Below are 12,359 nucleotides of genomic sequence, written 5' to 3' on the forward strand. Positions count from 1 at the left end.
TTATTTATTTATTTATTTATTGTGAGGGAGTTTTGCTCTTGTTGCCCAGGTTGGAGTGCAATGTTGTGATCTCGGCTCACTGCAACTTCCACTTCCCGAGTTCAAGTGATTCTCCTGCCTCAGCCTCCCGAGCAGCTGGGGTTACAGGCATGTGTCACCATGCCCAGCTAAATTTTGTATTTTTATTAGAGACGGGGTTTTGCAACGTTGGTCGGGCTGATCTCGAACTCCTGACCTCAGGTGATCCACCTGCCTCAACCTCCCAAAGTTCTGGGATTAAAGGCGTGAGCCTCCATGCCCGGCGTAATTGTGTTGTTTTATATATCTATATCTATAGAAAATATCAAATATTTTCAACCTGCAGTTGATTGGATTTGATGATGCAGAAGCTGTGGATATGGAGGGGCACATATACTTTAAAATATGACCAGTTTTGTGTACATTTTCCATGATTCTGCTTCTTCAGCACACTTATGAAGCTGATTGAAGGGAAAGGACTGTGTTTACTGTGTTTATATGATGTGGTAATGAGCACAGGGCTACATAGGCGTGAGTACTGAATTAACATAATTTGAAACCTTTATTGTATGAAGTCTTTCAGTATTATAATTATTTCTTTCTGCAAACAGAAGAGGATGTTTGTAGGAATGTATATTGGACATACAGTGTTATATAGGATGCTGCTGTTTAATACCTTATGTTTTCTGTTTTAGCTTATCTATTTTAGGCAAGGACATGAAGCTTATGTTCGGGCTGTAAGGAAATCAAAAATATACAGTGTTAATTTACAAAAACAGCCATGGAACAAAATGGATCTCAGGGTAAGTTTGCCAAATTCATAAGCTATGCAATTGAAGTAGCTTTGGAATTAAATTGCTTACCCATGGTTTTTTTCCTCAGTTTTATGAATATTTCACTGTTGATTGTGTATCCAAGATAAGATGGTGTACTATATTCTTGTAGAACTGAATATTATGGATCACATTTTATATGTTTCTTAAAATTTGTATGCTATTTTCTATTGTCTAGTCTATACTAGTCCATAATTAGAGCAAAGCAGGAGTTCCCTTGTGTGGATATTTTCTCTAATCAGCAACTTTGTATGTTCTGGATGCTTCATAAACTGAGCGTGTAGACTATAAACACTCTCAAGGTTCTGACAGCTTTGGTATATATTAAATGTGATAAATCACAATAAGCCCCGAAACTTACGGTGTTTTGTAAAATAGCTGTTTTAATATATTACCCATGTAGCTACATATATAATACCCATGTGGCTCCATACTTTATGGAGAATGATTTTGTCAATAAATATTTCATTCATTTGTACATATATATGTGTGTCTGTATGTGCACACGTGCACATACAGACAGACATTCACCACCATTTCTACCTAGGTTTATTTGTGTTTCAGTTTGGTTTTCTGAACAAGAGACTAAAGGGCCATTTTATGATAGTTTTCCAGGTAAATGAAGGGTTGTGTGATAATTCTTGACAGGAAGGATGTAAGAGAGAATATGTATATTTAGTTATTTATTTTTTATTTCTTTTGAGACAGAGTCTCACTCTGTTGCCCAGGTTGGAGTGCAGTGGCCCTATCTCGCCTCACTGCAACCTCCGCCTCCGGGGTTCAAGTGATTCTTCTGCCTCAGCCTCCTGAGTAGTTGGGATTACAGGCACATGCCACCACGCCTGGCTAATTTTTGTATTTTTATTGGAGACGGGATTTCGCCATGTTGACCAGGCTAGTCTTGAACTCCTGACCTCAGCGTGATCCACCCGCCTCAGCTTCCCAAAGTGCTGGGATACAGGCATGAGCCACCGTGCCCAGCTGAGAATATGTATATTTATTAAAATAAAGATTTGATTTAGATGTTTGTAAAACTTTTTATTAATGTCATCAGGTGGTAAAGTAGCTTATCACGTGAGCTTTACATAATCATCTTCTGGAAGATAGGGACAGCTTCCATCTATTCTGCATCAAGTAAAAGATGAGTTCTTCTTTAGATTCACAGGGCTGAATAAAACATGTGATTTCTTTTTTTTTTTTTTTTTAAAAAAAAACAGAGTCTTGCTCTGTCACCTAGGCTGGAGTGCAGTAGAGCGATCTCCACTCACTGCAACCTCTGCCTCCCAGGTGCAAGCAATTCTCCTGCCTCAGCCTCTCGAGTAGCTGGGATTACAGGCGCCCACCACCACGCCTGTCTAATTTTTGCCTTTTTAGTAAAGATGGGGTTTCACCATGTTGGCCAGGCCGGTCTCAAACTCCTGACCTCAGGTGATCCACCCTCCTTGGCCTCCAAAAGTGCTGGGATTACAGGAATGAGCTGCCGCATCCAGCCAAGTTCTTTCTTTTTATCCTAACCTTGTTGTTCTAGGAAATTGTAGGAGCAGCTTATATGTGGTAAATGAGCTTAGCCTTTGGAATAAGACCTGGATTTCAATTGTAGCTCTGCTATATGCTAGTATATAACTTTAGGCAGGACCCTATACCTACAAAGATCAGTTTTGCCATCAGTTTAATGTGACTAATAATTAGTGAATGTGTATGATTATTGTAAGATCATATCCAGAATCTATAAGGAACTTAACAAGCATAAAAACAAGCAATCTCATTAAAAAATGGATAAAGGACATGAACAGACACTTCTTAAAAGAAAATGTATAAGTGGCCAACAAACATGTGAAAAAATGCTAAAACATCACTTATCATTAGGGAAACGCAAATCAAAACCACAAGATATCATCTCACACCAGTCAGAATGGGTATTATTAAAAAGTCAAAACAAACAAACAGATGCTTGTGAGGTTGTGGAGAGGGGAGAATACTTATCCACTACTGGTGGGAATGTGAATTAGTTCAGCCACTGTGGAAAGCAGTCTGGAGATTTCTCAGAAAACTTAAAGTAGAACTACCCAAATTCCATTACTGGATGTATATCCAAAGGAATATAAATTGTTCTACCGTGAAGACACATGCACACGCATGTTCATCATAGCACTATTCACAATAGCAAAGACATGGAATCAATCTAGATGCCCGTCAGTGGTAGACTGGATAAAAAAAAAATGTACATATACATCATGGAATACTATGTAGCTATAAAAAAATGAGATCATGGCCTTTACAGCAACATAGATGAAGCTGAAGGCCATTATTGTAAGTAAAACAGCTAAAAAACAAAAAATCAAATACTACATGCCCTCACTTACAAATGGGTACTAAACAGTTGGACAATTGGACATGTAGATGGAAATGATAGACACTGGGGACTCCAAAGGAAGGGAGATTAGGAGAGGGATAGGGTTTAAAAAATTAGCTATTTGGTACAATGGTTACTCTTTGGAGGATGGGTACACTAGAAACTCAAACCCCACCATTATGCAATATATCCATGTAACAAACCTGCACGTGTACCCCATGAATCTAAAGTAAAACAAAAACAACAAAAAAGATAATGTTGTAGATATTAAAAAGTATAAGTCTTCACCCCAAACATGTACACGTACATATATACCTGTATGCTTACATACTGTGTTTTTGCTAGGGGAGTGATTTTTAACCAGAGCATCATACTGCACTAGGGAGTTTTTCCAAAATAGATATATTACCAAGCTGTACCCCAAACATAGAATTCGATTCTATAGGTATAGGATTTTAGAACATTAAATTTGAAGCATTTCCCCAGGTGATGTGGCTGCTCATTCTTGGTTTAGAGCCTTGCACTAAACTACAACCTGCTATTAAGAGTTAAGAGCCATGTCTTATTACCTTTAACACTTAGTGTAGTGCCTGGCATTTAGAGAATCTTCAGATATTAATAAATTATTCAAGTAATAATGAAATACTATGCAAATGTTAAGTAATTATTTATATTGAAAGTAATAATTTATTGGTATTCTCATGAATAGGAGCAAGAGTTTGTTAAGATTGTAGGAATCAAATATGAGGTTGGCCCACCCACACTGTGCTGCTTGAAGCTTGCATTTCTGGACCCAATTTCAGGCAAAATGACTGGAGAATCTTTTTCCATCAAGTGAGTAGTTATCTCTGGGTCTCTGTGTTTGAGTGTGTGTATTTTAATACCTATTGTATATTCTACAGAGTACAGGGCTCAATGGGAGAGAAAACACTATAGCATTCTGTACTACAGGGTTTAGAATTATAAAGACCAGAGTTTAATTCCTAGTTTGTTTCTCCATTTTATTTATATTTGTGTGTGTGTGTGTGTGTGTGTGTGTGTATGTATTTATGTTATGGATAGTTAGATAGATAGGTTCATAAGCAAGTTACTTAACCTCTCTGAATTTGTGTCTTCATTTGTAAAATGGAAATGGTAATCTCTTCCTAAAGATTGTTGTGAGGCATCAAAGATAAACCTTTATAATTCCCTAATCGAATGTTTGAAACATGGTAGTTGCTTTTATTTCTGTTAATAATAACAGGAATAATAAGTCAGAGACTCTTTATGTGAAGCTGAGTTTAAAATGTAAGGAGATTAAAGAACATTAATTCATACTCCTTAATATAAAATACCTCATATTAATGTTTATAAACCTGTATTGGCATCTTTATATTTTTAAAGTAATATGACAGTAGGCAGGGCACTCTCAAACAGATCAGATAAGATGGTGTTTAAGTAAAGGCATTTCTAGGGACTGTGAGGTTTGCACAATTTTCTTAATGGGTCTACAATAAACATATATCCTTGGACATTTAGCAACATATATTGTTATATCTCTATAGTGATTCATATGTGCTTTATTTTCTGTATAGGTATCATGACATGCCAGATGTCATTGACTTCCTTGTGCTACATCAGTTTTATAATGAAGCCAAAGAAAGGAACTGGCAGATTGGTAAGTATAGAATTGTTTTTTAATAACTATTAAACTTATGTACAGTAAGTAACTTTTTAACTGTGATTGAACAGAAAGAAACTAGCTTATCATTTAGCTGAAAAAAGCTATCAGAGAAACTAGAAAACTTAAGTTAAAATTTCCTTTTAGTTATTTCTCATGCACATTGTATGTGGCATATAATCTCTAAACCTTCTGCAAATATCTACTCTATTAGTATACAAATAGGAATATAAAGAAAATTCGCAAATGTCAGTTGCCCTAAAATAGAGCACTTTACACTTAGGTTCTAAAACAGATGATTACTGATTGTGATTTGTTTCCTTTTTTCCTTCTTCCATCTTTGTTTCCCTCCCTGTCACCTTCCCACCCTCTTTTGCTCCTTTACCTTCCTTCCTTTTCTTTTTTGATTATAAAAAACAGTATAACAATAATGTAAAGGAAAACATTTTAAAAGTTAAAGAAATTTGCTTATAGCTCTATTGTGTAACAATACAATACAGAACATAAGGATTTTTAAACTATTGACTTTTTTGCACACTTAATTACTTTGGCCTGAATTTTAAAAATCTAATTGTAGCCATACGTATTAGTTCATTTTCACACTGCTATAAAGATACTACCTGAGACTGGGTAATTTATAAAGAAAAAATTGTTTATTTCACAGTTCCACATGACTCGGGAGGCCTTAGGAAATTTACAATCATGGCAGAAGGCAAAAGGGAAGCAAGACTTTCTTCATATGGCTGCAGGAGACAGAGAGTTAGAAGGGGAAGTGCCACACTTTCAAACCATCAGATCTTGTGAAAACTCACTTACCATCACGAGAACAGCATGAGGGAAATTGCCCCTATAATCCAATCAGCTCCCACCAAGTCCCTCCCCGGATGCGAGGGGATTAGATTTCAAGATGAGATTATGGTGGGGACACAGAGCCTAGCCATGTCATTCAGTCCCTGGACCCTCCCAAATCTCATGTCCTCATTTCAAAACCAATCAACAGTCCCCCAAAGTCTTAACTCATTCCAGCATTAACTCAAAAGTCCACGTACAAAGTATCATCTGAGACAAGGCAAGTCACTTCTGCCTATGAACAAGTTTGTTACTTGCTAGATATAATGGGGGTACAGGCATTGGATAAATACACCCATTCCAAATGGGAGAAATTGGCCAAAACAAAGGGACTGAAGGCTCCATGCAAATCTGAAATCCAGCGGGACAGTCAAATCTTAAAGCTCCCAAATGATCTCCTCTGACTCCATGTCTCACATCCAGGTCACGCTGATGCAAGAGGTGGGTTCCCATGCTCTTGGGCAGCTCCATCCCTGTGACTTTGCAGGGTATATCCCCTTTCCCAGCTGCTTTCACAGGCTGGCGTTGAGTGTCTGCAGCTTTTCCAGGCACACTGTGCGTGCTGTCGGTGAATCTGCCATTCTGGGGTCTGGAGGACGGTGACCCTCTTCTCACAACTCCACTAGGCAGTGCCCCAGTGGGGGCTCTGTATGGGGGCTCCAACCCCACATTTGCCTTCTGCACTGCCCTAGCAGAGATTCTCCATGAGGGCTCTGCCCTGGCAGCAGACTTTTACCTGGATATCCAGGCATTTCCATACATCCTCTGAAATCTAGGTGAAGGTTCCCAAACCTCAATTCTTGACTTCTATGCATCTGCAGGCCCAACACCACATGGAAGCTACCAAGGTTTGGGGCTTGCAACCTTTGAAACAACAGCCTGAGCAATACCTTGACCCCTTTTATTCATGGCTGGAGCTGGAGCAGCTGGCAAACAGAGCACCAAGTTCCAAGTGTGCACAGAGCAGGGGGGCAGCCCCAAGAAACCATTTTTTCCTTCTAGGCCCCGGGGCTTGTGATGGGAGGGGCTGCCTTGAAGAGCTCTGACATGCTCTGGAGACATTTTCCCCATTTTCTTGATGATTAACATTTGACTCCTAGTTACTTATGCAAATTTCTGCAGTTGGCTTGAATTTCTCCTCAGAAAATGGGTTTTTCTTTTTCTTTTTCTTTTTCTTTTTTGAGACAGAGTCTCACTCTGTCGCCCAGGCTGGAGTGCAGTGGCCAGATCTCAGCTCTCTGCAAGCTCCGCCTCCCGGATTTAAGCCATTCTCCTGCCTCAGCCTCCTGAGTAGCTGGGACTACAGGCACCCGCCACCTCGCCTGGCAAAGTTTTTGTATTTTTTAGTAGAGATGGGGTTTCACCGTGTTAGCCAGGATGGTCTTGATCTCCTGACCTCGTGATCCGCCTGTCTCGGCCTCCCAAAGTGCTGGGATTACAGGCTTGAGCCACCATGCCGGGCCAGGTTTTTTTTTTTTTTTTATAGTATCAGTCATCAGGCTGCAAAATTTCTGAACTTTAATGCTCTGTTTCCCTTTTAAAGATAAGTTACAATTCCAAACAATATCTTTGTGAATACATAAAACTGAATACTTTTAACAGCAGCCAAGTCACTCCTTGAATGTTTTACTGCTTAGAAATGTCTTCCACCAGATACCTTAAATCATCTCTCTCAAGTTCAAGGTTCCACAGATCTCTAGGGCATGGGCAAAATGCTGCCTGTGTCTTTACTATAGCATAGCATGTGTGACCTTTACTCTAGTTCCCAATAAGTTCCTGATCTCCATCTGAGACCACCTCAGCCTGGACTTCATTGTTCATATGACTATTAGCATTTTGGTCAAAACCATTCAACAAGTCTCTAGGAAGTTCCAAACTTTCCTACATCTTCCTTGATTTATAGCCTGCCTTGAAGATCTGTAATATACAAACTAGTATGAAGAGATTTTTAAAGAAAGCTAAAAGCAAGATAGAAGAATCAATTGCATTTATGTACATATGTAATACAATAAGAAGTGTGCCTAATGATGATGCTAAGGAATTGAAAAAGTTATCATCTATTTAAGAAGACGTGGTCATATATAATTTATTTCAGCAAGATTTCTACCACTTGGAAATCAAAATACATGAAGAGGTTAAAACGTAAAATAATCACTTATCTCGAAAACCTAGATGGAAGCTTCTGATAATGCTAGATACAATGTTACTTCTGTAGTCAACAAAAAGCAGTAATTTAGAGTGGGAACAGAGCTAATATTCTCAAGAGCATCCTTTTAAAAATTTTAAAACGTTATAGGTGATAGATTCCGCAGTATAATAGATGACGCCTGGTGGTTTGGAACTGTGGAGAGTCAGCAGCCTTTTCAACCAGAGTATCCTGATAGTTCTTTCCAGTGTTATAGTGTTCAGTAAGTATGTTTATGATCTTTTATGCCTAATATGATATTGTAGTAGTATGTGGACTTTTAAAAACCTCCACCAGGAGTAAAGGTACAGGTATTGTGAGACTTATCTAGTCTCACAATACCTGTACCTGTAAAGAAGAAATTTGATGGTAAAGTGCTCAGTTTTCCCTTGTTTTAGTCAAAGCAAAGTTCTTTGTTTTCTTTGACTAAAACAAAGGAATAACTAAACACTTTATTTCTACCTCTTTTATTGTCTGCATTTTTTATTAACTATTTCTGCTTCAGACAAGAATTGCAACTATTTTTTAATGGGAAATATGGAAACTAATTTACTACTTAAAGTAATTGTTATTGCTGGAATATAGCAATGAATATTAGTACTTAGTCTTTTGTTTAGTCGTATGAATTCTAGGCAGAGGTGGTTGCCTCATGTTTGGAAGTACTATTTGTTTGCAACATTTACTTTAATTCTTCTTGAAAATCCAGAGTTGTAAGATTGCTAATGAATAAATCCTCTCAAGAATGATAGAAGAAATGTTCATTCTATGAGGACTGACTTTTAGTCTCTGTATTGACTAAAAGTAGGCTTTCTGCCCTCTAAGTTTCATAGAGATGGACCATGTTTTCTCTATTAGAAGTTTATTGTTATCTGTATATAACCAGAGTTGTACTTTCAAGACAACTGTATTGCCCTTTTCAAATCTCACCCCCAAGAAGTCATGTAAAATTGTGGTAGTATATAATAGGAAGTACTCTATGATTAATTTGATTTGCATCTTCTTATTTTTTAATAGCTGGGACAATAATGAGAGAGAAAAGATGAGCCCCTGGGATATGGAGCCAATTCCAGAAGGAAGTAAATATGCTTTTAAAAATGAATTATAATTCTTTTAAAAGTAAAATGATATTCACGTGATACTGGAAACTAATTTTTTTCTGATTTTTTTTTAATCTTATACCTAGCTGCCTTTCCAGATGAAGTTGGTGCTGGTGTCCCTGTCTCCCAGGAAGAATTGACTGCTTTGCTATACAAACCCCAGGAAGGAGAGTGGGGGGCTCATTCCAGAGATGAAGAATGTGAACGGGTTATTCAGGGCATCAACCACCTTCTTTCCCTGGGTATGATGAATGTGAAAAAATTTTAGGAGCATGCAGAGGAGCTAGGAAAATCAGCAGAAATTTTAAGTTCTACAAAAGGATATACGATTTCTCACTGTACACTTTACTTTTAACTCAAGAAGCACAGTGATTCTAGTTTTAATATTAACAGTTTTATATGCTTGGCCAAAGTAATAACTGATAATTTTCTTTAAGCAATCTGGGGGATAATAGTAAGGTAACCATGTAAGTGTCTATTTCTTTTTTGCATCACTTTGATTCTCTAGCTATTCCCTGAGCCTGACTTTGGATGGGTTTTTTGGTAAGGACAGTGGATGAGTAATGTATTTTACCCACGTGAATAGTTAAATTTTCTAAAACATGTCACTTGAGAAGTTTGGCATTTATCTAGGAAAGACAGAAATCTGAAGTTAAACCCAGTGCTCCTCTAATTTTGTTTTACCTGATTTGAACCAGTGTATCATGCATGATTCATAGATATGATATCCAAATATAAAGAATAACATTCTGTTTGTATAATGGAATCCTCATGGTTTTAGAAATGTAGTATATCACCCTCCCTTCTTGTTTATATATGAATAAATGTTTGTTACCATGAGATGTTAATGTCCTTTATAGCTACCTTATTTGATTTTGATGATTTTGTAGATTTTGCCAGCCCTTTTGCTGTTCCAGTGGATCTCAGTGCCTACCCCTTGTATTGTACTGTAGTTGCTTATCCAACTGACCTCAATACCATCAGGCGGAGACTTGAAAATCGCTTTTACAGGTCTGTTTTTTTTAAATCACTTATTATAAAATTTATAGCTTTATGGCTTTTGCTTTCCTTTTTGAGAGCTGCGTTTTCATAGTATAACATGATCATCCAAAAGATCCACACCAAAATTTCCTTTAAAAATTTAGAACATTAGTTTCCCTTTATTTAGTAGATTCTCACTCTTGGGGATAGAGAAGAAAGGCTGAGAGGAAAATATGGGTAGTACAAATGGTGTGTAAAACAAAAACTACATTTAACTTTAGTTTATTAAAGGCAATTTAAGTGGTTTGTGGATTCATGATGATTAAGGTGCTACTGATTTGGAGCATGTTTAAATCCTCTGTTGGAGAATTTGGTCACAGTTAATTAGATTTAGTTACCAGCCCTGAAATATATACAGGAAAGGAGCCAAGTAATTTTTTTCTTTGTTTTGGTTGAGATGGGAGATGATTATGGGAAGGCAGTAGAGGGCATTTCTTGGTCCATCTCTCATCCAAGTCTCCTACTGACCACAGTATTCCATGACTGGTTAATCTGCCTTTGCAATTGAGAACTGGTTATATTTTCATAACATATTATTTTGATTTGATATTTATATCATAAAAGTAATTAGATAAAAATCTGTCATTTTTTAGAATCTGGTTTTTGTTGTTGTTGTTGTTGCTCTTCTTGGTTCTTCCCCTGAAAACTAAAGTAAACATTCTTTTGACTTTGTCTAATGACTCTTTACCCATAATGTCCTAGGTCAGTTTAAGTTTTGTATATACATTCCAGTGGTTCAAAATCCCTGCTTGTGCTTTAAATACTGTAACTATATCATCTCCTTTTAGTGCTCATCAGTCAAATATATTGAGTTATATGCATATTGGAACACCTTTGACATAATATGTTTAAGTACATATTTGTTCCATATTGTATATTCCTAAAATATACTCTAAATATATCAGCCAAGACTAACAGAGTATTTTTTGTTTCACAGGAGAATATCAGCATTAATGTGGGAGGTACGCTATATTGAGCATAATGCCAGGACTTTCAATGAGCCAGACAGTCCTATAGTTAAAGCAGCTAAAATTGTAACTGATGTCTTACTTCGATTTATTGGGTAAGAAGCAGTTTTAGCTTCCAGAGAATCTAACTTAAGGTTTTTAAAAAATGAATTTTAAAAAAATTAATTGAAAAATTGTAAAAATTACTGAAGCTATTGACTTGTTTCTTAGGGATCAGAGCTGTACTGATATACTGGATACTTATAATAAAATTAAAGCAGAAGAACGAAACAGTACTGATGCAGAGGAGGTAAGAATCACAGCATGATTAGTAGGAATGAGTTACTTTTCTCTTATTTGAAGTACAGTATTATGTGTAAATGTTGTAATTGGCCATGAACAGCAAAACAGATTTTTGAAAGCTGGCTGAATACCAGCGTCTTTTAAAGTGTACTTAGATGGCATATATCAAAAATAAAATAGTGCTGCAGGGTTTATTCAGAGACAGGGGGCCAGTCATCATATTTGACACAGTGGGTGTAAACGATGAGAAATCAACACTTTATTTTCCAACATTTAGAAACAAGACAAGTGCTCAATATTTTAAAAGAATGCTTAGTTGATGGAAATTTCAGTAAGGATGTTATTTTCTATATGCTGTATAGAAAATATTAAAGTATTTTAAAGTTTCAGGCTTGAAAGTCTAAATTTTCAGTAGTTTTGTGAAATTGCTACTCGATTTCCTTTCTGAAAATTTATAAAGATAAACCTGTCTCTTCTGAATGAAATGGAAGTAGTACGCAGCAGACCCTCATATTCCTGATTTCCCCCTATGTTTCTAATTTACACAAAGCCATATTTGACTGGAGGTTATGATCGAAACAAAAACCAAAATAGAGGTTGGAACAATATTGGAAAGTGGTAATTCACAAATCTTTACTGGAAAACAATTCATCCCAGGGATGAGTGACTCACATGTGCTAGATTGTGTTGCAGTGGCATGATATATTTTGCATGTTTATATTATTTATACTGTTAATCTCCAGAATGGTAAATCTCCAGTGCTGTTTTTTTAATTTTTTCATGAAAGTGTGTCTGACAATGAAATATATTATTACAGTTAAATGTTATTTGCATAATAAGGAAAACATGATATACCAGTGAGATATTATTATAGTTTCTTGACACCTAAGAAAAATCTATCACTAATATTTTTTATATTTTCTTATATATTCCTTATATTTTCTCTGACCTTTCACATAAATGTATTTTAGCTCGAAATTTGGTGTAGCAGGAATTTCACCTCAGAGTAGCACTGTTTGGGTTAAAATAGAAAACTTAAGTAAAAATATAACTCAACAGCTTTATTTTATTAG

General features: G+C 36.5%; 1 protein-coding gene across 4 annotated transcripts in view; it reads left to right on the plus strand.

Moving 5' to 3' along the window:
* The window catches only part of BRWD3 (bromodomain and WD repeat domain containing 3), a 136,124-nt gene that overhangs the window by 104,454 nt on the left and 19,311 nt on the right, over positions 1 to 12,359 (plus strand). For all 4 annotated transcript variants that reach the window (XR_004180854.1, XM_003917932.3, XM_031660963.1 and 1 more), the window contains 9 exons: positions 714 to 821; positions 3,914 to 4,038; positions 4,779 to 4,861; positions 8,010 to 8,121; positions 8,913 to 8,974; positions 9,082 to 9,237; positions 9,886 to 10,006; positions 10,974 to 11,099; positions 11,215 to 11,293. Coding sequence is in view for 3 of the 4 variants with exons in the window: in XM_003917932.3 (XP_003917981.1) it covers positions 714 to 821; positions 3,914 to 4,038; positions 4,779 to 4,861; positions 8,010 to 8,121; positions 8,913 to 8,974; positions 9,082 to 9,237; positions 9,886 to 10,006; positions 10,974 to 11,099; positions 11,215 to 11,293 (972 nt within the window). In the remaining variant the exon portion in view is untranslated. The remainder of the gene's footprint in view (positions 1 to 713; positions 822 to 3,913; positions 4,039 to 4,778; positions 4,862 to 8,009; positions 8,122 to 8,912; positions 8,975 to 9,081; positions 9,238 to 9,885; positions 10,007 to 10,973; positions 11,100 to 11,214; positions 11,294 to 12,359) is intronic.

Source organism: Papio anubis, chromosome X (genome assembly GCF_008728515.1).
Source record: "Papio anubis isolate 15944 chromosome X, Panubis1.0, whole genome shotgun sequence".
NCBI classification, from domain to species: Eukaryota; Metazoa; Chordata; class Mammalia; order Primates; family Cercopithecidae; genus Papio; species Papio anubis.